This window comes from Haemorhous mexicanus, chromosome 12 (assembly GCF_027477595.1).
Source record: "Haemorhous mexicanus isolate bHaeMex1 chromosome 12, bHaeMex1.pri, whole genome shotgun sequence".
In the NCBI taxonomy this organism is placed as follows: domain Eukaryota; kingdom Metazoa; phylum Chordata; class Aves; order Passeriformes; family Fringillidae; genus Haemorhous; species Haemorhous mexicanus.
In genome coordinates this window covers 15,953,966-15,981,810 of record NC_082352.1, presented here as the reverse complement: position 1 = coordinate 15,981,810, position 27,845 = coordinate 15,953,966, and the positions used below count along the sequence as shown (strand labels likewise).

Here is a 27,845-nt window from a genome sequence, read left to right as displayed (position 1 = left end):
CGCGGGCCCCTTCCCTCATTCAAATGAGCCACCGCGGGGTACGGCGCGGGACTTGTCGGGAGTTGTAGTTCCACTCGCCCTTCTTAGTGCGCGTCCGGCGGCTGGTGTGACTCGCTGTCCCGGCATTCCGCGGGGCCGGGCGGAGTGGGGCGGGGCAGAAGCGCGGGCGAGGGAGGCTGAGGGGGCTCGCGCCGCGCACGGGGCCGCTGCCGCCGCCATAGTGGGAGCCGCGGGTGAGTGAGGGGGGCGCGACCGGGAGTGGCAGCGGGACCGGGACCGGCACCGCCCGCGGGCCGGCGCGCGGCACCGCCACATCCCGCGCTCGCCCCTCGCGGCCCCGTGGCCCAGCCCCATCCCCGCCGCGGGGCGCTGCCGGCTGCCGCGGGCCGGGCTGGGCGGGAGCCGCCGAGCAGAGCCGCCCTGACCTTCCCCGTCTTTGAGGCGCCGGCAGCGCGGTCCCGGAGGGGCGGTGGCGGCGGGAGCAGAGCCATCGCCGGCCGTGCCCGCGACTGGCGGGGCCCGCGTGGGGGTGGGCCGACGGGTGGGCTGAGGGGGGTGGGCGGCCCGGGGGGAGCGAGGGGCCTCGCAGGGGCGAGCTCGGCCCGCAGGCTCGGGGCAGATCGCTCCGGAGGGGCCGGGGCACAATGGGGGGTGCGGGCTGTGCTCGCCTCGCCCCGCCGGCAGCGCCCGGCCCTCCCCGGGCGTGCTGTGCCCGGCGCTGCCCTCAGAGGCACCGAGGCTTCTCGGCCTGGTGCCCGTCCGTGCTTCGGTCTTGCTTTGCCAGGGCTCGGTATCGCAGGGAGGAGGGTTAAAGGCGGTGAACCGGGAGCTGCGAGGAGATGGTTTGTGCAGGGCAGAAGGTGTACTCTGTTTTAATGTTCTTGCTGTTCTGTGTCTTACCAGAAGGTTGTGAGAGGACTGAAGTTACCTGACATGGTTGAGTCACTTTGTCACAATGAACGTGAAAGGTTCATGCTTCCTTGGAGTGAAGTTCATGTTCTCAGTGATCTGCTGCAACCATGTAGTTTTTACACTGGGTTGCCATTTTCAAGTATGATGTGCAAGAAAGAAATTTTTTTGCCTTCTCTGGCTGTTGTCACTTTTCAGCTTTGAGAACAATCAAAACCCGCAAAGGTGTGGAATAGCAACGAGTGTGTTACATTCAGTTCATGTGAGATAGCTTTCTGAAGACATTTAAATCCCCAAAAGCCTCTTCTTGCAATTCAAATTGAGCTTCCTGTCTGAGGCAGTCTGAAATAATAATTCAGCTCATTTCAAGTCCGTAATTTCCAGTGTAAATATATCTTAGAGCTGGACATACTGTATTGAACTGGGAACAAAAAAGCCCAGGTAAATGCTTCAGTAGGAATTGGTTGCAGAAACGTTGCTTGAAAGTGAATTCTGATTCCTTAATCAGGTGCCCTTTCAAGTTAATATTCTTTTGCCTTCTTGAAAAGTTGTGTTCAAGCAGTGACTTCTGTATTTGTGTGTAGTGACTTTACATTTTCTTTTAGGAGCAGCAAAACAAAAGGCATTTCACAGACCTTCATCTAGAAATACCAAAATTTCTGTATATAGTGAAATGCCTGATCTCATTTAAAGTGAGATTATGTTTTGGCTCACTTTTGGACAATTTAACTATTTTCCCACTGGGCCCCTAATTATTATTTGCCTAAAAGGTTGCAAGTTACTTGTTTGATGATTTGAAATATATTTGCCTAACATCTGTGTTTGTTCAGGTCCTTAGAAAAAAGGCCAGTGGTAACAACTTTCTGCAGTTCTCTCTGCTGGGATTTCTTTTGCCCTCTTAATAAGAGGATCATTTAGTTAGTGAAAGTGTAGAGTGTGATTAGTTAAGGAATTGCAACATGTACTGATAGCTGGTAACATTGCAAGTATGATTCTTTTTGGTTGTTTTGAAACTTATAGATATTGTGGCAAGTTTGGCCATTCAGTATTTTGTTACTGTGTCTATAAGGTAAAGAAAACCAGGGTGTTGCAGTTCTCCCCTCCAGTTCCCCAGTGCCTCCCGTTTTTGTTTTTTTTTTTTTTTTTTAATCTGGGCAGTCCTGTATTCATTTTGGGGAAAGGAAATGTAGCTTCAGCCTTGCAAACTTGAATTCAGTTTTTAGCTTGCATGAAGAATATTCTGGAAAAAAAAGGCAGTTGTGTAGCATTCTAGGTTTTGCTTAACAACAAAACATTATGTTCCCCTCTGCAGTTATGTGTAATATATGTCTGTATATTTGAAAATCATCCTGACTGACTCTGTGTGGCTCTCTTGGGTTGTCAGGTTGCAGATGGGATGAGCATTGAGCTGCAGGCACAGTGAAAGCTTTCCCAGAGTCTTCCTGAGCTGCTTTGTGTACTAGTGGCCTTACACTTGCTGGCATTTCTAACAAAAAAAGATGTAGTTCAGGTTGGCATAATTCCCTCATTAATTTGTTTTAACAAAGTTGGAGTAGAGGAATAAAAAGACAAGAAGGGGAAAGTAAATGTATTTCCCAAAAGGAAATAGTCTGGACCTTGTCATCTTCCCCATTCTGTTCTCCCTTTCCATCCTTTCGCTGTTCACATATCTAGACTTAATTATTTTTAGCTCTAAAAGCATATTTAGGATAATGTCATTTCTTTCACCAAGCAGTCCATGGCAATTACTTGGTGGAGGTCTCAGAAGTCAATGGTTTCTGATTGGCCTTGAGCTGTAGTTCACAGAGGGTTCTCCTCTGTGGATCAGTCAACTGCTGTGGAGATAATTGTGAAATACGTCAGAGAAACACTTCTTTCCTTCAGTCTCTGAATGCATAAATTTGTTCCTCAACTGGAAATGTTGAAGGTTTTCAAATGAGAAAGGTTGACTGCTGAATTGGCATTTACCAGACAGAGCTGCAGTGTGTTGAGGATAAATGGCTGATGAGGCATGATGCCCCTCAGTAAGTTCCAGTGTTTCTGCATCCCTGTGTTACTGGGCACTCTGCCTGGCCTGGGCTTGTTTAGTCTATGGAAGGCTTGAGTAGAGCTTAATCCCAGCCTCCAGTCTCTGTCAGGCCATTATCAGGAGAATGGAGCCAGGCTTTTCTCAGGGTACCTCATGGCAGGGCAGGACGCAAGGCTTTGACTGGAACAGATGGGATTCAGGTAGGACAGGGGACAGCTGCCCTTTGTATGAGGGCAGTCAGGCCGTGGAACAGGTTTGTCCTCCTGCTTTGACTGGAGGAGGTCCCTTGCAAACGTGCATTCTGGGATAATTTGCATAGTTTCTCTGTTGGGAGTGGATCCTTTGTTAAAGGAGGATGATCTGTTATCAAGTGGTTGTTGGTGGAGTTGAATAGAAAGAAGATGAACTGGTCCTGTGATGCTGGTTGCATTGTGTTCCTAGAAAGTGCACACTGGAGACACTCCTGTCTTTGCAAGTTTTAGTGGCAGAAGAAAAGCAATTGAAGGAAAAATAGCCTGAAATTGTTGCCTGCGTTACTTTACTTACCAGTCTAAAGACTGCTGACTCTCTAATCTAAGTGATCTAAAATACCTGTGTGGTAAAAATTGCAAGAGTATCAGGAACTGAAAAAGCTGAGAGTGCTTTCACTGTCCTTATTTGCTTCTGTTAATCAGTAGTGAAGGATGCAGCAACTGATGGTCAGAACCATGTTTGCTGTGGATTCACATGTCACTGGACCAGCAGCACAGATTTAAGGGTGGTGTTGGTGCTAATTTGTTGCACTGATTCTCAGATCTTCCAGAAAACAAGCTTGAATTCAATCTTAAGAGAGAGAGTAACTTTGATGGTGTTTGGCTGGCTTCATTATTCTGGGAGCATAGTTTATTTATGCTGAGATTACTTGTGGAATAAATATAGTCATAACTGGATAATAGAAAGCAATTTTCTCCACTAACATTAGAATGTATTGGTTTGAAGTTTTTCCTCTTTAAATTCAGTGGGTTTTTTCTTAGTGTTTTGCAGACCAGAAAGACTTCACAGACCTTCTGTGCCTGTGGTGGTTGTTCATTGATTCTTTGAATACAGCTTGCTTTTTAAATGTGGCAATCCCTGGCAGACCACCTCTGTTATTTTACTATTGCTCATGCTACTTTCTGTTTACTTTTTCAGAAAATGTCATATTCTTTTAGAATCACAGGCCTACCTTGCTCCAATTCAGAATGATTTAATTTTTTCAATTGATAGCAGCAACCTTACATGTGTTCAAGTTGGATAATGTGGTAGAACCTAACTGCTGGCTGAAGCAACTTTTTGGTCTTTCTCCATACTGCAGAGCTGTGACAGTAGCTCACCTGCTCCAAATGTCACTGGCACTTATGTGTTTCAGAGAAGGCAATCTCTTTACTAGTCTTGTTTTTCCAAGTAAAAAAGTGACTTTTCCTCAAGCTACCCCTCTGAGTAGTGCTGGTGGTGCTGCCTGAGCAGAAAGTTGGACTTTGTGCTGCAGCAAACTGACAGAGAATCATGTGTTTTGTAGCTTGGGAAGGAAACAGTAGGAGGAGGTTTCATGCAGGTGGCAGAAAATGAGTCTCTTGAGGACTGTGCTCCTCTGAGGAGTTATGGGCAGTGTTGGTCTGCTTGTGCTAATCTCACACCCAGACCTAAGGCAGGAGGGATGGAAGAGGGGTGAGTATAGACAGAGACACCAAAGCTGGGACAAGCAATGGAAAAGATTCTTTATTTTTGGATTTTGTGGACAAAAGTCTGCCTGAGGCCGTGTAACCCTAGTTTTACTCAAGGTCACTCAGGGCCCATGTGGTGGCTCTGCTCTCTTCTAGGTCTTCTCTGTCTTATGGGTGCACCTTTCTCTTCAGTGCTGCTGCACACTGGGTCCTGCAGCTTGTCCTGCTCCTGGTGCAGTCTGCCACGTGCCAAAGCAGATGGATGCAAAGCAATCACCAGGGATGCCCTGGTACCTTGTAGGATGAGATGTGTAGGGATTGTCATGAAAGATGTGCAGAGGGATGGGATTTACTCTTGACATGTCAGTGTGCAGCCTGGCAAAGGTATTGGAGAGTTTTATTTTGATGTCACTGCAGAAGGCCCCTGCAGAGAAGCCCTTCAGTTCAGCATTGTCAGCATATATATACCTGTTGAAGAGAGTTGCTGGGAGCTGCAACTTTTGTGCCCTGTATTGGGTTTCTGCTTCAGCACTGACTGCTGGGTAGTATTTGGGGTGGGGATAAATTCTCTAGTATGAGCAGAGTCCAAGAAATAGTGTGAATAATGTGAATTAAGTATTACACTATGTGCTGGTAGCTCAGCTTTACAGCTGTGCCTTGTGAAGAAGCTGTTAATCAAATAGACCACGATGTCCTTAAGTGGATGTGAGGAGGTAGGCTTGGTTTGAAGTGACAAAGGCAAGGAAATTAATTAGCTAAAGGAAATTATCTCCTTTTCCATGGGGAATTAAGGTGGAATATCCAGTAATGCACTTACAATAGTAACTTTCAGCAGGTGCCTTTAAAAGAACACATGTCCTTTTTAAGCAACATCTTAGGAGCTTTCTAGTTTATTGAAACTTCTTTTATCTGCCATTATATTAAGTGGATGTTCTTGTTTCTGTAGCCATGGACAGATTTGAGTGAACCATGGCTGGATTTGGCTGGATGGCGCTGAGGCACCCCTGTGTTGCCCTAGTGTTGGACAACATCAGAACCCATGCTTTCCTCATAGGTTTGCAATAGATCTTAAAGCCTTTCATATTATATTTATATCATTAAAATACTGCACTGATAAGTGTATCAATACAATCTTACATGGGTTGTGTCTCACTGAAAGGGACTGGGCTTGATGACACAGATCGTCTTGTTCTTTCTTTAGGTACATCTCTAAGCTTCTTACATCTGTAATGACAGGCAGAAAACACAAGACAGCATGGAGGAAAAGGTGACAAATCAGAAAAGGAAAATGAACCTTTCCAGGAAGAATGAGTGTTCAGCAAAACCATATATGAATGGCACAGGAAAGAGAGTAAGGTTGTAGCAAACAAAAGAAATTAGTCAAGGATCATGAATTTCAACCACTTTTTTTTTTTTTTTTTTTTTTTTAGCTTTTTCTTATTTCTGAAAAAATCAACGCTATAATTGGTCAAATTTATTCTGGTTTTTATTTTATTTATTTAATAGTATTTTACTGTTCAAAACACAAATACTTTTTTTAGGAGGAGATAGCAAGCTAACATACTAATTTTTAGATCTAGAAATGATAATTCTACTTTCCATATTTAAAATAAGAATTCCTTCGTTCCTTACAGTCTTTAAGGCTTTCTCACATGTTCAGGATTGAACAGAAGGCATCTGGTGCTTGAGTGAGGCTGTTGTGCCTTGAGGGACTAAATGAGGTGCTGTGCTGGCATACAGCTTGATCTTGGGTTTGTGTGATGGTACAGGGAGCTGTAAGGGTGAATGCACATCTTGTGTGTGGGGAAGTTTAAAATGGCAACAGCTACCTTGCTTTAGCTTCAGAAGAATAAGCTGGTGGCTATTTTTTGTCCTTGACTTCAGTTCAGTGTTAGATGTGTGACTGCTGAGCATCAATACTGTCAACTAGATTTGCCCTTAAATGTTTAGGAATATCTGACAGTGATGTAACTTCATGTGTTGGAATTGATGCTTGATCCATACAAAGTGAACCAAGGTGTTTTTCACCTGTGCTGATTGTTGGCTCCACTGCAGCCATCCCAAATTAGGTACTCACAGGTCTGGAATGCAAACTCCAGGCATCAGACTTAAGTCCTGCTTCTTCTGGTTTCCAAATATGACATGAGTCCTACCTTTCAGCAGGGTGGGCATCACTCAGTAGAGTTTCCAGGGAGTTGGTGCCATGGTTTTAGGGTGGTTTTTCTTCAACATAAAATCCCCTAATACAGGCTGAAGTTATTTGATTTCTGGATCAATTCCAGGTTAGGCTGGTATGCAGCAATTATGGATGTGCAATCAATACAACCTTTTCACTTGGAAAGAACTAGTTTTAAGTTGTTTAGGAGGTGAGTGTGGGGCTGGTTTTGTTTTGTTTTTTTTTAATCTATTGTACTTGGGTGATTTTTTAATTTGCCATGTGTTTTCCCAGAGGAGTGGCCACACTGGGTAAACTCCTCCAGACTGAGGTATGTACTGCAAGTATCAGTGGAGAGCTCATGATGGTGACTAACTCCAGACTGTAGATCTCTTTGGAGCAGTTGAAACAATAGTGATGTGGCAACAAGACTTTGAATTTTTTTGTTAGTGTGCAGGATTGGTGACTTTGATGTTGACTATACTGCCTAGGTGTCTGATTGTGAAATAAGGATGTTTAAAGCTGTGCAGCAGTTGTTCTTGGTAGTTGAATTTACCACCCTGAAAACACAGATGCTACCTGCTGTTAGGCCATTGATCTGACAAAAGAGATTTGCTCTTCTGTAAGTCTGGCCAAATCTGTATGACCTTAATACTTCCAACCTAGAGTCTGAACCCATTTCAGTTCCCATTTGTATGAGTAAATCTCAGAGGCCTAAAACATGAAACGAGTTTTCTTGTCCAACTGCGCACAGAAAGCTGGGCCTTCGAGTACCCTCTGTGGAAGTCTTGGGAATATGTTCTCTTAGGAATTTGTTAAATCTTATACAGGTGTGTGAGTAATTGACAGCTAAAGGAAACCAAAATAACTATTATGTCCTGTGTCCTAAAACAGAATTTCATACCTTTCTAGGCTTGCAGTGCAATTTAAACCTGTTACTCCAAGGTTCCTGGACAGGTACTGAGAAGAGGGACTAGTGGCTGACAGATCTAGATGTTAAGCAAGTATAGTTTGCTTGAAGTGAACTCAGGTCTTAAAATATAATGTTAGTGGGGTTCGAGTGCAGCATTTTTGTGTTTTGAATTTTAGCAAAATTCTTCAGACTTTCAGAGAGAGATCAGGATAAATAAAAATTAATTTGCTTTCTTGAAAAATGCAATGTGATACAGCCATCTGTTTAGACTGCTGTGAATGCTCTATGCTTAACCCTTCTGGAATAGAGGGACTTGTGTTCAGAAGTGTGGGATGCCTTCAGCACCTTCACTAGGAACTGCAGATTCTCACCACTATGAGAAATCATGGTTTGTATCTTGAAGTCATCACAGGTTCAAAGATAAATATGGAGTCTACTTCAGCCTCATTGACAGAAGAGGATGGGCAGTAAGCTTGTGTTGAACAATGAGCTAGTGAATTAATTCTTGTTGTGTGCCATTGACAGGACACTCTTAGAATGGCCTGTAGATGGTGAAATACCTGAGGAGCTAAATACATTTGGTGTAAGCCACTTGCAGACAATCTGTGTTAACAGGTCAGTTGTTTACAGTAAATGAGATCAAGTTGAAACAGTGAGCACTTGCCAGCTTGTTCAGATGGTGTAACTTCTGAAATATGTGAAGATGAGGTGGTAACACTTGGTTTTGTTCTTGTTCTCCACTTTTGTACATGAGATGTGACCTCACACTGAAATAGCACTACAAACCAATAATTAGAAATTAAACCATTCAGTATCCAAGACTTTTATTTACAAGTCTAGGATACAGAGGTGAGTTTGTCCTACTTATCCCAAAGAAAAATTCAGGCCAGTTGAGAGGATCTGTGTTTCTTGATGCTAATGCACAAGCCAAGTGTTTCACTTATTCCTGTGGTCTTTCTGATGATTTTGTTTGCTTGTTTTGTAGTCACTGGCTCTGGTTGAGGATTCAGAATGGGAGACAAGCCTATCTGGGAGCAGATTGGATCCAGCTTTGTACAACATTACTACCAGCTTTTTGATGCAGACAGGACTCAGTTAGGAGCAATATATGTAAGTATCCACAGAAGGGGAGCTGGGACTCTGTCCCATTATCTGTCTGGAATTCCCTGGTTTGATGTGTGAGAATACACAGGGTGGGACAGTGGGCTTTATCCTGACTCCAGAATGCCTGTCAGTGCAATCACACTCACTTTTATTTATTGCTTTTCTTTTATGTCTCACTTCTCTTTGGAGCTTTGTTTGCCTTATAGACAGATTCACAAAAGCCCTGTTTAGCTGGAGGCAGTGATTTGTTTTGGAGGTGTTTGATGATAATCCTGTGATGAAGTGCTCTGTAAAAGCTAACATTCTTAGTTTGCCATTAATTTACAGGCATGGATTTGCTTGGATCCCTCTTGAAGTGGGATGTAATTTAAGCCCTACCCTGTGTTTAGCAGTTCTTGCAGATGTTTCTTGGACCTCTACTATATTAATCCTCTGAACATTAAAATAGATTTACAGTTTTAAACCCATTTTAAATATGTAGAATAACATGTTAAATGAATGTAGATTTAGTTTAAATTTCCTCAAACATTAGGTTTTTATTTTTGTTTCTTATTGGGTGAAGAAGACTTGGATACCAGAATTAAAAACTGTAATTAACAAACCCAAGGAACATCAGTTTTTAGTTTTGGGGGAAGATTCCTCCAGAGCACGCAAAGTGCTCTGTGTGTGGAGTTGATTGCTGATGGTGAGGAATGCTGCTGGGTGGCTGAGGAGTTGCAGCAAGAGGTTCAAGGCTGACAAGTCTTCTAGCAGCATATCCTGTTTTTCTGGCTGGTTTTTCATCTGCTAGATGAGCTGAAGTGTCAGCAAGCTCTTGAGGATCTAAATGGTTCAATACCCTCTGACACCCCTCCTTATACCTCAGCAGTATCCAGCAGCATGATACCATTTGCTCTTGGGATTTTTGTGTACTTGCTACCTGCCAGATTGTTGGTTGACTTTGCCCAAGAAGTTGTGCACAGAGCCTAGAGAGAAAGAAAACCAAGCAGTTTGTGTTCCAACCACAGCACTAAGTATGGAGGCTCTTAGTAGTTTGTATTTTATTACCAAGTACGTTCAAAGTGGTGTTGAGTACAGACTAATTTAAGTTCCTGGATTTAAGCCCTTCCACACAGTGAACTCCTGGCTTTTTTCACCTTGAGGGTTTTTCTGCCTTCATCATTCAATGAAGAGTCCTATGCACATATAACTGGGAGAACTATTATGCAGGTCACTGATGTGTGTTGTTTTGTGCAGCTCCTGAACTGTGGAGAAAACACCCTGTTTTGTATGGCTGAAATGCACCAAGGTCACAATTTGTAGAATTTTGGGGGGATTCTGTAGAAATGGGCTTTTAATGATGAGCTTTTTCCCTTCAGAGACCCTGGGGGAGCAAACAAATATTATAGCATGCAGGAATGCAGCAGGGAGCTTAGATTTGGTTTGTATTTCTGTATCACTACTTCCACCACAAGATTCAGTTTATCTTTAGTGGTGTAATCCAAGTCAATTAAGACTTTTGTCATCTAGTTCAGGTAGGGATCTGGCCAGTCACTTTTGAATTGCTTGAGGTGGGTGAGTTGAAGCACTACCCAGGTGGTGTAACCCATGTTGTCAGTTTTCTTTATATATTTTTCCACATGCTTGACTTTGTCTGCAAAATTTTGAATTTTTTTTATCCTTTAGATTTTTTTTCTGAAAGCTGACTTTTATCCAAAGGCAGGAATTCTTTTTGCTGGTAGACTTATGTAAATGCAATGTGTTCTACTTAATTTTTAGTTGATTGTTCCAAAGTTCTTCAATTGATTTTGCTGGTTTCTTTCTATGTCTCTTTGAGGTAGTTTTCAAATACCTGGATTCTGAAGATTTCTGCTAAATACATAAAGTCTCTTATCAGGGTTGCTTAAGGGCTACCTAAGTTTGACATTTTTCTTTTTCCCCCAGATTGATGCATCATGCCTTACGTGGGAAGGACAGCAGTTCCAGGGCAAAGCAGCCATTGTTGAAAAACTCACTGTAAGTCTGTAATCCTTACTGAATGTTTGGGGAAACAGTTAGGAAGATTAGAAGATAATTGCTTCTGAAAAGTTGAGTTAGACTTAAGCAGTTCAAAAATCTTGAACTTGTGCTTCCAGCTTATGTCTTCAAGAAATGTTATGAATTACTGCTGTCCAGTGGGTTATTCTACTGATGGCTCTAATGTTGGAATGTTAATTGACTCCACAGTTTGCAAGGTTATTTTGTGACTGCAATTGTATTTGACATTATTGATTTATTTTTTTTAAAAGGTCTAATGCATAAGCTGCCTCTGATCTAGAGGAGTGAAAGGTGCCTTTGCTCTTTTAAGGCATGCCAAGGAAGAAGCAATAGCAATCCTGTTACTTGGATCTGTCTGTGATAAAGGCTAGACACATTACAGCAAGGAACAACTTGTTTTCTGATACATAAACTGCAAATAAGTTCTATAGTGGAGAAGCTGACTTATCCTCAATGCAGATTTGTCAGCAGTTCAGATGTGAGCAGGTATGGTTCAGGACTTTGAAATGTGTTTCCCCTTCAGCAAGTGAGAAGACACTGGAATTCTATGTTCGTTTAAACTAAAAGAATTTTTATCTTCCTGTGTCAGCCCATGGTTCTGTTATAAAACTGGGGGTACTTGCAAGCTGTCATGAGACTAGAAAGTTTGTTTCTTTTGCGAGATATGCAGAGGACATGCTTTTTAGGCCACCAGACAGTCTGCTCTGAGTATGGCATTTCAGACATTTTTATTACACATTGAGAAGAAAAGTAATTGTAACTTGACACTTGGCTTATTGCACAGCTACTGCTCCTGTGTTTTGGAATTGCTTCTTTTGCCTAAGGCATCTTTAACTGTAAAGACTGAGGTTTGCCCTCAGGTCTGTGCTTTAGGTACCTGTGTTGCCTTTGAGAAGGCTGCACATCTCAGAAACAGCAGCAACTGCTTGCTCGTAGGTGAGGAGCTACCCAAGCTCCAGGGTTGCTTGTTTGTGTACTCAGTGTTCTTTAGACTTTTGGGCTTGCAGCCACTTAGATACCCAACCAGCCAAGCATTTGCTTGGCCAGTGTCTGATTGCTGCCTTGGATTCAGCCCAGTGCAGATCCAGCCCCTTTCCCACTGTGACACAGCTCATCTTTACCTTCCCTGTCACTGGTGCAAGGTGGACTTTCTGGATTTTTGTGCCTGCTGCAGTCGGAATTGGTGAGTGAAGACACACTACTCTGCTTTAGGGAAAATTTTTCTGGCTTGTATCCATCTGCTTAAAGTAAGGAGGAAATGCACTGAAGTTACTCTGTGCCCTTCCACTGCCGTGGCTCGTTATGGGCTGTATCAGCTTACAGTGACTCTAATGTCGCTCAGCATTCCTCTGTCAGCACTGAGCTGCCTGGGCTCCCATTGCTATGTCAGCTTTATGTGCTCACCTACTCTGCTTCTGGAGCTGCTTAGTCAGTTCAGCACAGCCCTGAAAGTTTGACACTGAAATTCTTTCACACTTTTGTGGTCTTGTGTCCTTCAGTGCCTGGCTGGTGAACTGATGTAAGCACAAAGAGGTGGCATTTTCTTTTAGATCAAATTCTTTGCTGTGTGACAGCAATGGTATGGCACCTTTTCAATCTAATATAGTAGGGCAAGGTTGTATGGGCATTGCACTGCAAGCCCAGCACATCTGTACCTTGCTACAGCGTGGGAGTTGACGCTTGTTCCTTCTGTCCTAATTGGTGCTGGACTTGTTTAACATAGAGTGCCTGTGCTAATTAGGGGCAGCCTGATTTACACTAAGCATTTGAGATAATAATTACGTAGTTCTATGAACATACTGGACCAAGGAGGAAGCTGAGATAAGTATTCTTGCTGCCAGCAGTGTTTATGCTACTCAATTTATTCTTGCCTAATTTCTCTTACCTGACTTCAAGGAGATTCCATAGTTTTCATAGTGAAAGATCAGTCAATTTCTAATGTCAGAGGATGGTAAAAACCTTGCTTGTTGTGTGGCTTCATGCTTTTTAGACACTTTTATTGTACTTTTCCTACCACAAAATCCTTCACTCCAGTACAGATGCATGTCTATAAGTAGCTATCCTTTTGAGGTAGCCTCTGCCTATCCTATCCTAAAAATCAGTGATCTTTTCTGTCACCTACACTCCTACTCTTTCCAGTGGGATTTCTCCCAGTGCATCACATGAGCAGCTCACTAGGCTGGCCAGCTATCTGGGGTCCTTTCCTCTGAAGAGGACAATCATAGAGTCTTTAAGGCTGGAAAAGTTGTCCAAGATCAAGTTGAACCTTTGACTGAACACCACCTTGTTAACTAAACCATAGCACTAAGTGCCATGTCCAGTTGTTTCTTGAAAACTTCCAGGAATGCTGATTCCACCACTTCCCTGGGCAGCCCATTACAATGCTTAAACTTTTCAGTCAAGAAATTTTTCCTGATGTCCAACCTGAACCTCCTCTGATGTAGCTTGAGGCCATTTCCTCTTGTCCTGTGGAATCAGGTATTTGAAACAGCCACTGTCTTACCCAGCCTCCTTGTTATCATTTTGCAGAGCTCTTGATTCCAAAGCCTTTCCTTCCTCCCTGGAATGAATTGCATTCATTCCCCTTCATCCCTCTGCCTTTTCAAGAGAATCTTTTTGCAGGGCTTGTTCAACAAGAAGCTCTTGTGCTGAGGTGGGACTAGGCTTTGGAGTACCCTTTTGTCAAAGGAACTTCCCAGCCTATGCTTGAGCAGGCTGTGTGGGCATTTTGCACATTCAAGTTCAGGATGGTGACCCTGGAAAACAGTCTGCTGGTCATTCAGAAAAGAAGGCTCTGGATTTGCGTTGCTACCAAATGTCTATTCCGTACTGCAAAGCACTTGGTTCACTTTGCACTTTGAGTTGGTTGGGATTGCACTCCCAGCCGAGAGGAAACACCACAGTCTTTATTAAAGGGTGGTCTTGAATAATGTCCCTCTAATTAGGGGGCTGCTCCCTACACTTCATTGCATCCTCAGGTCCCGATCCTTCCACCGTTTCTGTGTTCTGTTATCCATGGATTTATCTTCCTAGAGCTTTAGGCTTGTAGAGCCAAGACTGCTTCATATCCCTGACAGCAGGACTTGTGTCTCTACCTAGGCCTTCTAGGAAGTCTTTGAGGCTCCTTCCACTAGAGGGAAATGCAAGACTTGTTGGAGTATGCATTTGGATCTGTTTCAGCCTGTTTCCAAATGCACCAAAGGCATCCAAGTGCCACCTGAGGTTTGAATGGCCACGTGCTGCTGTCCTGTGCAGTTCCTGGACTTTGGGTATCTGCCACATGGTCACCTAGAGCTCCATCCATGCTGAACTGCCACTAAGGCACCTAGCAATAATGCAGCTTTTGGGAGAACAGTCCCAAAATTGCATTTGTGTGACAGGACTCTGATCTCCCAGGTGTTTCACGTTCACTGGTTGGAATTGTCCGTGTTGGAATGTGAATGTGGTCAAAGTTGAAAGACAGGAATTACTCTCCAATGCCGGGTGTTTCTCAGTGTCTTCCTTGCACACACACCTCCAGACATACTGACATTGGCTACTGAGTGTCAAAGGAATTTAGAAGGACAAGAGTGGATATGTGGATTTCAAGTCTTGAAGATTTCATCCACTTTTCCTTTCCATTCATAGCCACTTTAACAAAGAAGCAAATTAGGAGTTGTCTGGTAAACATCAAGTATTAGATGATAACACAGTTCAGAGCAGAGATTTGTTCCTTCATCATAAGAACTTTGAGCTTACAGATGATCTGAAACCCTTCAGGCAGTGCAGTTAGAGTAGGAGAAGATAGCATTTACTGTGTATGGTGACATTATTTCCTCTTTTGGTGCTTGAAAAACATACCTGTGAAAATTTACCCCACATGAGTAGTGCCCTCATTTGCAATAGTTCTCTGTGCAGTACTGCCACTATAGTCTAACACTTCATAATGTTGGATTTGCTCAATCTTTGTTTTGTAAGTTAAATAATTCCATTACTTTACATTTCCTTATTTTGATTTCTTTTCATTGCAGAGCCTCCCTTTCCAAAAAATACAACACAGCATCACAGCACAAGACCACCAACCTACACCTGATAGCTGTATACTCAGTATGGTAGTGGGACAGCTTAAGGTAAACCCTTTCCATTACAGGTTAATGAGTGCTTATGTCTTCGATTTTTGCAGGATTCTAAATAATCTGATTTCTGAATACATTTAAATGCTTTCATGGGTGGGGAAGGAACGGGGATAAGCTTGCATTGGGATATTGCTCCTCTGCTGTTCAAGACTGTCAAGAAATGCTCCTTCCTTCAGATACCTAGTTCTAGGTAAACCACCTGTAATTTGACAGTCATGTGCTGCCAAGCAAAGTATTGTGTATTTTACTGTGCAGACAAATACTATGTGGGTTCTAGAGGCATCAGTATTTCCCTTACCCTGATGCAGTAAGGTTTTGGTGTCCTCTGTTGCATTTAAAAGCATTGTCACACTGTTCTTGGACAATTGAAGCACATCTAGTTTAATATCCTCCTTGATGTAATATTTGCATTGAGCTCTGATTTAGCAGATTTCATTTTGTTAACTGACCACCCTTGGGTGAGTCCATACTTTTTTTTTTACTGTCACAGGACACAAGAATACAATCCTGGTGTTGATACAGTCCTGTACCTCTGTAATCAAAACTGATTCAGCAATGGGAATGTTGCCTCTGAGATCAAACACTTATTGTTGAAACAGCTGCTTCTTGTGAAGAATCAGATTATTTTTCAGGCTTAGTATGACCATATTGCTGTGTGAGTGATACTACTGAACTGTGCAAACTTACCCAGTCTGCCAATATACCAGGGCCACAGACTTGTAAATTCATGAAGCTGCTTATGAATGAAAGACATTGTCCTGGAATTTGCAAAAAATAGTCTATACATAAAATCAGCTGCAGGCAGAACTTGCTCACAGTGGGTGGTGGTAGTTTAAAAAATGTAAAATTACATAGCAGTAGTTAAAGTTATCAGAGCTCATTTGGTCCAGCCATGCTGTGAAGTCAGGCCTCTAATGCTGTCCCGTCTTTAGAGTTACCTGCACCCAGTTTGTTTTAAAATTGCTGTTTAGATTTCCTTTTCCTGCTAACTTGATGGCACTTCTACTATCAGAGCATTCAAACTTCCACTGACACTGTACTGTTTACTAAGCAGACATAGGAGTCAATGTTTGAATCTGCTTGCTAAGCTGTTCTCTTTGTTTTGGGCTGGGCAGCTGAGAAGAGCAGTGACCAGTGTAATGCATCCACTGCTAAACCTAACAGAGGCAGCTTTGGCTCTCATTAAAGTTGCTCCTGCTTCCTAGCTGCAAGTTGGATTCCAGCTTTTTTGTTGCTCAGTCCCACCTGCACACACACTGTGGAAAAGCAGCCACACGTGACCATGGAAAGCACTGAATTACAGGACAGATGTGCTGATCTCCTCAGCCTTGCTCTTGGGTGTCCACAAAATATGCCTGTGGTCATGATCAAATCCAACTTGCTTGTGAATTTTTAGTAAGTGAGGAAAGGTTTTTCCACTCTTCACATTTATGTGTCTCAAACCTTAGCTTTAAAAATCACATTTTAATCCCATGAATGCTGCTTCTCATGGAACAAGTGTCCAGAAAGTCAAAGTCAACTTAAAACCTTAACTTCATGCTTGCTTCTGCCCTGTGTGATATTTATAGAGGTGGACAAATGAAATATCAGGCACAGTCTGTGGCATGAATGAGCCTGGCTATCATATGTAGTGAATGCTTTTCTCTCCTGCCAATTCACACATGTTGACAGCCATTCTACTGCATCTCAGTGCTGCTCTGTGTACAATACAGTAACTGAGAACAACTGGGTGCAGGTGGTGCATTTTAACAAGTGGCTCACATGTAGCTCCAGTCGAGCAGGGAACACTATAACAGGCAAACGTGGAGCTGCATACTCACTTTATTTAAAGCTGCCTTCTTAGTGATGTGGCCGCTCAGCCTGCATATATTGCTCTCAAGGAGAACTAAGAGAATTTTGCACAAGGAAGGGCACTTCCAAGACCACCAGTAGCATGCTAATATACCAGTATGAACTATAAATTAATTTTTTAAAAAAACAACCTTTTGCAGCAGAATAATCACCTGCACTGAGGGGCTGGGGCACAACAGCTTCTTTGAGAAGATGCTGCAGAGTAACAGAGCACCTAAGTAGTGACTGCCACTGGCAGGGATCTAACTGGCTGGCTAAAGCAGTGCAGTGATTGCTTTCAAAGATCCTCTTTAAAGGATGCTGACAGGTATTAAATGTTTGGGAGGGGTTATCCTTTTGTAGAGGTATAATAAATATACATCCACTTATTCTAATCATATTGGTTTTTATTGCTGTTCCTTGACTGAGTGCTGCTTGCTTGCTTCAACTTGGAAGAGTGAGCATCAGTTTAAGCCTTTAGGAATTAATTCCTTTTGGTGTGACCCTGCTTTGCCAATGTTCATCCAGAATGTCACCCAGTATCTTCAGTGTGCTTCACCTAGTAATGTATTTCTCCTGTCATGCTCAGGCAGATGATGACCAAGTTCTAGGCTTCCACCAAACCTTTTTGTTGAAAAATTTTCAAGGTGCCTGGGTGTGCACCAACGAAGTCTTCAGGCTAGCCCTCCACAACGTTTAACCCTCTGCCTTCCCTGTCTTCCAGTCCTCGCTGTCCTGGTTGAGTAAGGAGTGCTCTCTTCTCGCCCTTCTGTCCCTTGAGCTCGGCTGAGAAGCATGGCTGTGGCTTGTGTGTTCTCAGAGCCATGTGGCAGATCTGTGGCTTTCCCCAGAGTGTGATTTTTTTGAAGTGATCATGCAGAATTAATTGTGAATAACTAATTGTTATGCAGTGTTTCCTAGTCTTAAAAGGAAAAGGAAATTTGCAATTAAAATCACTGGGTATTTTTGTAATGCATGCTGAACACTTCAAGCACTGCTTAAAGCCTGTTAAATAAGGCTTAACATCTGAAAGAACCTGCAGTCTCAAGTAATTATCCTTACCTCAAAGGAAAGGGTTGTTGCAACCCTGTAGTTCAATCAATAATTGCTGGGGGTGCTGGTGAAGAAGTAAAACTCTCTCTGACCAGACAAGAGGAGGAAAGTTGTGTAGCTAAACCTGAAATGCAAAGCAGTGTTGCATCTCAAACTCTGACATGACTCACTGCTCTGTGAGCTGAGGACTTCCTTTTGAGCCTCCAGGTCAGAAAGGATGTAGAAAAACTGAAAGGTCAAAAAGCTGCCAAGATTGTGGGTGATGAAGAGCCTGTGGAGCTGGGAGAGGAGGTGGCTTATGGCATCTGCTTGAAATGTCAGTAATTGAGTACTTCCAACAGCCTGACAGCAAACTCTTCTCAGTTGTGCCAGACAGTGTAACAAGGGACAGTGGTTAGAAACCACAACTTGGAATGTACAGATGGGACACAAGGGAAGATTTTCATGAGAAGAGTGAAACCCTGGGAAGTGGTGCCTGGACACCTTGTGAAACATCTGTTCTATGAGAACTTGAAGACTCTGCTAGACAAGGCTGTGGCTGATGCAGTGAAAGATGTCCCTGCCCAGGACAGGAGGATTGGATTCAATGATCTCTAAAGGTCCCTCCTGTGGACCAACTCAGCCTGTTCAGTGGTTCTGTGATGCAGAGCTGCTGTAGTCTGTGCTCATGCTGAGCAAAAGGCTGGCCTCGAAATCAGAGGATTCTTTCAGTCTGTTTCTGGGACTTGTTTAATTTTTGTTTTAATTCAGTGATGTCATGGAAGAATTTGAACTGCACAAAGGAAAGTTTTATAGGAAGACTAAAGCCCCTTGTGTTTTGAGCCTGGGCTCACATGTGGAAGCAAATACTGAGTTGAATATGCCTGAATTTGAAGTGAAAAGTAAAGATAGAGAGTTTCAGTAGTGTTATCTGAGCTGTGATGAAGATCTAAACTAAAATGGAATAGGATTAGTCTGTGTTTTATATGGCATCTTGAGTCATTAATCTGTGAGCCTTTGCTATGTGCTAATATTACATAGTCAGAATTGGGGAGTGGACTATAAAGTATATACTTCACCTTGAATATAGTCTGGGATTTTCCTTGTTTTTAAAGTATACTGCTCCTCTATGCTATGAAGGGATAACATAAAAGGAATAAAGAAAATAATAATGTGTCACTTTATTTTGGGAATTTGCTGTCTGTACCACACTAAATGTTTTGGGGAGCATTCTCTTTTAATCTTTCTTCATGTGTTCAGCCCTGAATTTCTTAAGAAAGGAGGAAATTCTCCTTAAGCATCAAGAGCTGAAGTGCTCTTACTAGAATCTACCTAGGCTTACCAGAAATCAAAGAGACCTACACTAAAGCTTGTCTGGAGATGGTAGTTTTTTTTCCAGAGGTATATTTTAAAGCATACTCATGTCAATAATGACAAGCTCAAATTTGGTGCAACACAAAGGGCAACTGGGAGTTGAGAACCTGCCAACTCCCAAGCAGGGGTGAGGCTCTCCTGGGCTGGGTTTCTTTGAATACCCAGGAGAAGCTGGAAAAGGCACAGGCTTCAGTGTACAGGCCACCTCTACAGCTCAGATAAGTGAGCCTCTCTTCTGGGCATGTGTAGTGGGGATAACCCTTCCTTTGAAATAATTGCCATGACTGCTGTCATGTGTGCTAACACACGAGATGGATGGCTGGTCTAGCCCAGCAGAATTGCTGCTGTTCACACTGGGCTCCTTCCTAGGGAGCCTCTGCCTCGTGCTAAGCAGGTGTGAGGGACAAGCTGCCCTGTTTGTCTGCTGGACAGTGACTGCTGGCACTTGTCTTGCTTTAAGGATTTTTCTCTCATTCAGTCATTTCTGGCTGTAGTAGTTTCCTCATTCACTTTCTTCTTCCTGGTTTTACAGTAATTTGTCTTGCTTGTTCTCCCCATTCTCATTATGTTTTTGCAAGCTGAAAAGTTGTACTCAATTTACTTTCTTCAGTAGGAAACCATCCTGTAGCGGGATCATTTTTCTTGTCCTTTTATGACTTTATTGTAGCATTTTATTTTTTTAACTTATAAGAAATGCATGCAGGATTTGATATGTGGGTTCTCTTTGCCTATTTATGCATTTGCTTCTGGGTTTTGGTTCTTTGTTCTTTCCTAACAACTGCTAACCCTGTGCTTGCCTTGATAGCTTTAGAGCTCTCAGCTGGTTTAATAAATAAATATCTATTCTTATTTCAGTATCACTTTCATGAGGGGCCAGTCTAGGGCCTACTTTGGTTTACTCTGTGAATTAGCACACAGTTACTGAGACTGCACTTCATGTACACCACTTAACTTCCCAGGCAGTTGTCACTGTGAAATCCTTGCTCTGCTTTTTGGATGTGAACACTTCCTTTCCATGCACCTGATGCCACCAGCATTCTGGCACACTTGCTGTTCTGTGATATAACTGATGTCCTTTGCAAGTTGGTCCTCAAAGCTGACTTGTTTCACAGTCCATGAATACTTTTTTAAAGTAAAGTTTCTTTTTTTGTTTGTTCTGTAGTCTGCTTTGCTCTTCAGACTTTTCACTTCTCAGTGAACAGCAGCAGGCCATTGCCAGTGAACGTTCACTGCTTTGACAGCCTCTTTCATCAGCTGCTCTGGCTGCTGCTTTTCAAGCCTCATTTTTGTAAATTTCCTCCCTTTTCTGAAGCTGAATAGTTATGTGTTGAAAAAATAAAGCTTAAAATCCTCCAAAAATGCTGAACTGAACACATGACAGCCACCATCAGAAGACTGTTTTGTAGTTGGTCCTGTGTGCTCTTCAGATTAAATCCTGTTGTGTGATTTCCAACTGATTGATTTGGGAATCATTTCTGTTTTTTTGAGGATTTAATTCCTGCACAATGTCTCTGAGAAGATGGGTAAATAAAATTAGGTGGGAGTACTAGTCTCCCTCTAATAGTCTTTCCTGCTTTTGTAGTAATATTGTAAATACCCAGACATATTGTCAGGCAGGAGTGGAGGCACTGCTGCAGCCATTCCCTGTGCTTAGAACATATTGTCACAGCTGTAGTGAATGCTCTGCTCCCTTCCAGCTGTTGCTGGACACTGGAGTGGGAAGTACTGTGTTTCTGGCCAGCTGCACCTGCTCTGGCAAGGTTTTCAAAGCCCAGATCACCTGGGTCATGCAGGCAAAGTGTTGATACCAACCTCTACAGAAACTCCCTGAAACTCCCTTCTGCCATCAACCCAAAGTTTAGCAGTTAAAAAATTGAACCACTTTCTTTTTAGCTTAATTCCTGGGCAAGGGATTTGTGATTCCACACTGAGGCAGGCATGCTCCATCAGTGTGGTGAGTGACATGTCAGCAAGTCTTCCACAAAACCCCAACTTCAGATGCTGTTGCAGGATTTCCTTGTCTCTGGACCCTGGGTGTTTGTCTGCAAAGCCCCTCAGAACAGACCCTCTGGTGGAATTGGTGTCTCCTGGGGTACTGCACATCTTACAGCATGTAGTGTCACTGTTAATGTTAGCTTGAAGTTACCTCATCATGAATTTTGGAATAAGTTTTTCAAAAAAATGAGTGTTTTGAACCTTTTCCCCCCCTCTCTTTCTACAGGCTGATGAAGATCCTATCATGGGATTCCACCAGATATTTCTATTAAAGAACATCAACGATGCCTGGGTTTGCACCAATGACATGTTCAGGCTAGCACTGCACAACTTCGGCTGAGCAGCCCATCCCGAGGCACCCGGGCATTTTTTTTTTCTTTTATTTTTTTTTCTTTTATTTTTTTCTTTTTTTTTTTTTTTTTTCCGTTTTCCTCCTCTCCTCTTAACTGGTATTATTCACACTCACGGAACATTCCAAATATCATACACAAACTTGCAGCACTGCAGAGCGTGAGCAAGCAAGACTTGTGACCTGCCCTTCTGCTGAGTTTACATTGTCACTAGATGAGTTTCTTGTGCATGATGTTTGGAAGTTAGACTTAGCTGCATTTGATAAGAGAAATTTGTGTTGTACCAGCATGCCTCGGAAAGAATTTATAATGCAAAAGGTTGTTGTTTATGTACTGACAAGATGCTCTATAACCCAAAGAAATGAAAGAACAGCAGCCTGTACAGCCCAGTTATTGATTTGTTCAGATGTTTCAATGCTACGTTACACAATAAAACAGAGATTTTCTTAAAAGTTTAAATTATTTTTATGAGTTGGCTGTGGAGTGTGTGTGATAGTGCTGGCTGGGGGTAGACTGTCTGGTGGGGAAATGCTTGCAGAGTTGGAACTCGAGCTGAACGATTCTTGACAGTTTTAGCAGTGAGTGCAGGGCAGGTCTGCCCTCCTCCATTCACCTTTTCCTCTCCTTCTCAGCAGCTTTTGTAATAAAGCTTTCTGGCTCAATTTTTAATATGAACAGCTTAGTTCTCACCTGTTGTATCTTACCGATGCAAATTCCCCACATAGTACAGGAGGATGACAACAGTGGTGGTAGCCTGCAGTCAGTCTCCGCGCCCTTTCAAAGCCAAACAGGACACCTGTGTGTTCTTCACCGGCGAACACAGGGCGTGGCTCCCGTGCCGCCCTCCAGGAGTTGGTGCCTGCAGCTCTGCTCAGGTCCCGCGCTGTGCTGCGTGTGCAGCCTCCTCGGGTTCGGCGGGAGCCGGTGTGTGCGGGGCTGCCCAGGGCGGCTGTCCCCAGCCTACCGGTGGCGGGGGTGGATGGGGTCGGCGGGGGAGCCCCGGACCGCGCTGCCCGGCCCGGCCCCGCCGCTCCCGGCTCCGCCCCCGCCGCGCCGGGAACGCTCCGTTCGGGCGGCGGTTTCCGCCCGGCGCTCGCAGGGCCGGGCCGGAGGCGGAAGCGCGGGCGGCGGGGCCGGGCCGGGCAGCGCGGTGGCGGCGGCGGCGCGGGCGGGCGGCGCGCCGGGCCCCATGGCCTCCTGCTCCAGCATCGACATCGAGGACGCCACCCAGCACCTGCGGGACATCCTCAAGCTGGACCGGCCGGGAGGTGAGGAGGGGGGACCGGGGGGGCGCGAGAGGCCGCCGGGCCAGGCCGGGCGGGGCCTTGTCTCGGGCCGCGCCGCGGGAGCCCCTCGCCCGTTGCGCCGCCGCCCCGCCGGTTGTCAGGGGTCGCGCTCGGGGCCCGGCCGGGACCGCTTCGCCTCGGGGTGCCTGGCAGCGCCCTCGGACCCGCCCGGGGCCAAGGGGCCCGCTCGGCACTGCCTCGCTCCCCGCAGAGCCCGGAGCCGGCGGCGCGGTGCGGAGCGGCCGGTGAGGAGAGGAGCCCCCGGGCTGGGGACCAGCCTGGAGGGAGGGGGTTGGTGGCGCTGGGCAGCCGGCCCCAGAGCTCGCTGCTGCGGCGGTCTCGGGGCTCCATTCAGCTGAGAGGTGCTGCTGCTGGGAGCTGAACAGCGCCGACCTCCGTGACACGAGTGCCCCCCCTTCCCAGGAGCACTTGGAGTGTTTCCCAGGCGTCTCTCTGGGCTGAGTGGAAGGGGCTGGTAGGCTGCTCCGAGATCAGTGCCAGGTTCCCCGTTTACAGGAACTTTTCACTCTCCTTATTTGTACGTGAAATGGGATACAAATATCTCTTCTGAAGTGGTTGTGAGTCTTCTCCCTGTGCTCTGAACTATCATACCTCTCTGCTCAGAGTTGAGCGGGCTCCCTTCTGCCTGTAGGAGTATCAGCAGCGGGCTCGGGAGTCAGCTGGATAGTGTTCCCACTCTCCTGGATCTTCTGCTCTCTCTCATCTCCATTCTTGAACCTGCCGTGGTGTTTCAGTCAAGTGTGGTGAGGTAAAACACTCTGAAGGAGACTGAGACATGAATGCTTTGCAAAAATATCTTAGCCTCTGGGTAGAGGACGGAATTATGCCCCTCTTGTGCTCCTTTCAAGGGGAAGGCAAGACAGGAATAATATAACTTCAAAATGTCCTGAGACTCATCAGGAATGTGCTACGTCCAAAGCAGCTGCCGTGTGTGCTGCCTTTTGTTTGGGCCAAAAGGAAGAGAGGTTGGGTGTGGGATGGTTGTGGAGGGCTGTAGAGGCCTGTGAGGTGATGGAATAAATCTACAGGAAGGCAGCTTCATTAGCTCTACTACCCTTAGAGAATCTTCTCATTGATTGGAATAGTTTCTGTGGTTTCTGCAGTGCTAGCATGTTCCTGAATTCTAATTCTTACAAGAAAAATACATTTTTTGTTTGTAGTGCAGCACTGTACTTGGAAGACTGGAAGGAGAGCTCAGTGCAGGGATGGGGACACTCATTTCACAAGCAGTTTCTGAACTGAAGGGATATGTTGTGGTTGAGAAATGGTTGAAGTTGTTGCTCAAGGTGGCTTGACTTTCTCCTGAAACAGCTTCTCCTGCTGGTTGAAGTCAAGGAGTTGCTGACAGAGTATGGCTTTTCTTTCATTCTTCTTTCCTGTTCATTCCCTTTTTACCTTCTCTGTCAGCTCCAGTGCACAAGGAGGCACTTGAGAGGAGAAGGAGCAAGTGGGCAGGAAGTTCACAGAAGGAACCTGTGGTAGTTCTCAGCAAAATCACTGCCTGGGTAACAGCAAATAAACTTGAAAAGACTGACATAATAAGGGGAAGAAGAAGAGTGCACATGTTAGCTGAAAGTCTCTGAAACTCCTGTTAGGATGCCAGGGGAGAGGAATAGGGGAGCCCTCAAGTTTTGCAGTACCAGGTGCAGGTAGCTGTGAGCAGTGTTGTGTTCCTCTAAGTCCTGTCCAGGCAGGTGACAAGAAACACTCCCTGCTCTAAAGAGTTTACAGCTGTCCCAATACTTTTTAAATTCTGCTGGGCTTGGTGATTGTGAAAATGTAATCCACTACCCAGTCTGTCTCTCTTGACACAGTTTCTCCCTGTTTTGGCAAACTTCATCCAGTGCTTCAGTAGCTGTTGCCAAAGCATGGACCTGCCTGCTGGGATGTGGGGACAGGCTGTCAGTGAGGAGGAGCATCCCTGCTGGTGCTGGGCAATATCCTTCCATCCATGCAGAGAACTCTGCTGCTAAGCAGGTGTTACGTGGGCTCACCCTGCTCATGGTGTATCAGGGCAGCGTTCAGTACAGGCTGGCATCTCCTGGTGCAGCTGATGGTGGGAGCAGGAACAGTTCAGTCTCAGCTCTGACTGCTCCTGCTCTTTGAAAAGGTAATGAATACAAACACTCTTCTTTCCCTTTGAGACCTCGATCTACCAGTCTGGCTTAACCTTTTGGTTTAGTTCATGTTCTTGCTAAATAGAGCCTCGTCCCTTCTTCTATGCCTCCAGGATTGTGTACAGGTAGCCCCTGTGCTTGTCTGGCTTCCACTAACACAGACTGAGCTATGCCCCTTCCTGAACTTGGGTGAGCTGATGTTGGGCCCATCAGCCTCTGGGGAGTGTTTCCTCCTTCCTTTTTCCCATGGAGCAAACATCACTGTCCTGCTGTGTGTAAAAGAGCAGCAGTACTTACATGAGACTTTGCTGTGGCTGCAAAAGGGCAAAGCACGTATCATCTTTCTCTGGGAGACTGGATGCTTTTTCTGTAGGGAATATTTTCCTGTCTTTGGTCACAAAGGATCAAGTGCTGTCAGTGGAAGTAGCTGCAACTGGACAAGCACCCACCATATGCTGTAGGAGTAAGGGGCACATCTTAATCCTGTGACAGCAAGCACAGCACCAGTGGGAGGTGCTGGATCACATTCCCTTGCCTGAATTTCCTTGTGCTGTGTGAGCGCTGCTGCTTTTTTTACTCTGAGGTGAGTGCCCAAATTGTCCCTGCATCAGGGTACCCTGTCACTGCACATTTCTGTGTCCATAATGACTTCATAAACAGGCAAGCTTAAAATACCCTTCTGGCAAATGAATAATTGCCGTTTTGTTTTAGGCAGCAGCACTCACCTTGATCTGTTGAAGCCTATTCAGTAGCAGAAAGGTTGTCTCACTTTGGAAGGATCTGCCTCTTGCCCACAGTTGTGTTTAGGTTTGTTCCATGTGCCAGTGATGGGGAGTTCTGGTCCTGGGAGCAGCCATTTTGCAGGAGCTCAGCAGCAGTTGTTACCTGGCAACAGTATACGAAATTTCGGGTTTCAAAACCAGTGAAAATTTCCAGCGAGGATTCGCTGAGACAGGCGGCTTTTCCTTGGTGTGCTGATGTGGGGGTGCAGGTGGGGGGACCTTGCTCTCCAGTGGGGGTTGTCAAATATTTGCCTTGCTAGTGAAGAAGAGTCTCCTTCACCCCCTGTTACGTCTGTCCCCTCCTAAAGCCTTCAGAAGGCATGGAATCCACCAGGCAGTTTGTGCTAGGCCACATGTGCAAATTCAGGGCATACACACTCTTCAAAGCACAGCTGGGGCTGTGAACAAATGGCTGCTTTACACAAAATTTGAGTGCTGTAAACTTCTCTGTGATTGTTCAACCAAGGGAAAAATATAGGAATCCCAAATGCACAGCTGCAGAATTTCCTAGGAAAATTACTTAAACACCTGGACTTCGAGGTCTCACAGTCAGAAGCAGGTTTTGGAAAGTAACAAATGTATTGTTTCCAGCCAGCCCCAAATGTTGCAGCAGATCCTGGCACTGCTGGACTTCAGAGGTCTCTCTGCAGGCCTGAGGGTTAGAAGTGACTTATCAAGAACCTTTTGGTCTGGCACTTGATTCAGTAAATCTGAATTACCAGCTTAGTCTTTCTGATCTAAAGCTATTTGCTCCTTAAGCCAGGTTAAGTTCCTTGAAACACACTCTTTGGAGTTTCTCTGATTTGCTTGTGAAGGAAAAAATTTCACTCAGATATGTGAAGGTGAGTTTGTCATCACACGGGAGGTCTCTTACACATCCTTTTTGTAGAGCACTTCTCCTAACCAGTTCAGCTTATTCTACCTGACAGACCAATAGAGGCTGGCAAAAAGCACCTGCAGGTGGTGTATTTCACACAGTGCTGTTTCTTTTAAATGCACGTTGGGCACAGCTGGTCTTGCTTTTCCTCAGGTGCGGTGAATGAGAACCAGAGACCGTCAAATTCGTACAACGGGGACCTGAATGGGCTGCTGGTGCCTGACCCCCTTGGGGGCGGAGATGGACCTGCTTTGGCCAAGCCAGTGCATCGCAGCATCTCCCTAGGAGCCCTGCAGGAGAAACAAGTCATGTAAGTTTTGTCAAAGAAATGCTGAGAGTGAGTAGTAAACAGCTCAAATTTGATTCTCTGGAGCGTGGAGATGCGTGCTGGGAGTCTGACAGTGGGTTTTGTGTTCAGTTCAGGAGGCAGTTGTGAGACAGTGCTCTTGGTTAGAGCTTTTGTAGCTTTTGTGAGGCTGGTGCATGGACTCTGCCATCCTTGCACCTCAGGAACTGAAGAATACCTGCAGAGTTGTTCAGAGAAGGGGGAAACAGGACAACATTTCCATGGTGAAAATTGTAGGTCAGAGTGAATGTAACTCATGAGGGCTCTGGTTGAAACTTGTGGTTCCCCTGTAGATGTCCAGCAGGACTCCTTCAGGGACCCAAGTCACCTGAGGTGTTGCAGAGCTCATGGAAGTAGCTTCTGCTTGGGTTCTCTGGTCATGGTTTTGAAAGAGGATGCCGTGAGAACCACGAGCAGTGTGCACTGTTTTGTTGATGACATTCAGCTGGTTGGTTTTGGTTTCTTCACACCTTCCAGTGCTGGGGAGGTGAATCAAATGTTGGTCTGTGCTCAAGTGAAATGAACTGAAGGCTTTTAGGCTGAGCAAAGCAGGTGTTTGACTCTCAAAGCAGGCTGAGCAAAGCAGGTGTTTGACACAAACCTGTGACACACAGGGAAGGGAGACTCAGCTGAGAGGAGTTTCTGTCTTCCCTTGTTCAGCTCAAGCACTTAGATGCGCAAATCCTGCTGTGTTGCTATTAAAATTTAACATAAAGTGTTGAATATTCTGTTCCTGTGAGTCCTGTCTGATTTTCCTCCCCTTTTCTTTTTTTCAAAGCTGCCTTTCTGGTGATGACAGCTCCACGTGCTTAGTGATATCAGCAAAAGATGTGGAGGTAGTGGCCAGCAGTGATTCCAGCATCACCAGTAAGGCCAGAGGGAGTAACAAGGTAAGGAGCAGGAGAAAGCCTG

General features: G+C 44.9%; 2 protein-coding genes and 1 long non-coding RNA gene across 3 annotated transcripts in view; 2 read left to right on the top strand and 1 right to left on the bottom strand.

Annotated features, from left to right (window-relative positions):
* The first annotated feature begins 136 nt into the window (after positions 1 to 136).
* NUTF2 (nuclear transport factor 2) lies at positions 137 to 21,956 on the top strand. Its single transcript, XM_059857324.1, has 5 exons — positions 137 to 233; positions 8,674 to 8,798; positions 10,716 to 10,787; positions 14,819 to 14,917; positions 21,381 to 21,956. The coding sequence occupies exons 2-5, from the start codon at positions 8,700 to 8,702 to the stop codon at positions 21,492 to 21,494; spliced, it is 384 nt and encodes a 127-aa protein (XP_059713307.1). The 5' UTR covers positions 137 to 233; positions 8,674 to 8,699; the 3' UTR covers positions 21,495 to 21,956.
* Positions 9,349 to 22,524, bottom strand: LOC132332744 (uncharacterized). The gene is made up of 2 exons (XR_009487980.1): positions 22,195 to 22,524; positions 9,349 to 14,648 (listed from the first exon to the last, which is right to left on the bottom strand). It is a non-coding gene; the product is annotated as an uncharacterized LOC132332744 (long non-coding RNA).
* Positions 22,525 to 22,642: 118 nt separating this feature from the next.
* EDC4 (enhancer of mRNA decapping 4) overlaps positions 22,643 to 27,845 on the top strand; it is a 31,066-nt gene continuing 25,863 nt past the window's right edge. The window contains exons 1-3 of the mRNA XM_059857323.1: positions 22,643 to 22,772; positions 26,741 to 26,897; positions 27,712 to 27,823. Of these exons, the coding sequence (XP_059713306.1) occupies positions 22,694 to 22,772; positions 26,741 to 26,897; positions 27,712 to 27,823 (348 nt within the window). The 5' untranslated portion in view covers positions 22,643 to 22,693. The remainder of the gene's footprint in view (positions 22,773 to 26,740; positions 26,898 to 27,711; positions 27,824 to 27,845) is intronic.

Excerpts from the sequence above, each read along its gene's own strand:
- NUTF2 (XM_059857324.1), top strand. The coding sequence starts at position 8,700 with ATGGGAGACAAGCCTATCTGGGAGCAGATTGGATCCAGCTTTGTACAA. Across the intron at positions 8,799-10,715 it reads CTCAGTTAGGAGCAATATAT|ATTGATGCATCATGCCTTAC; the intron begins GTAAGTATCCAC and ends TTTTTCCCCCAG. Across the intron at positions 14,918-21,380 it reads TGGTAGTGGGACAGCTTAAG|GCTGATGAAGATCCTATCAT; the intron begins GTAAACCCTTTC and ends CTCTTTCTACAG.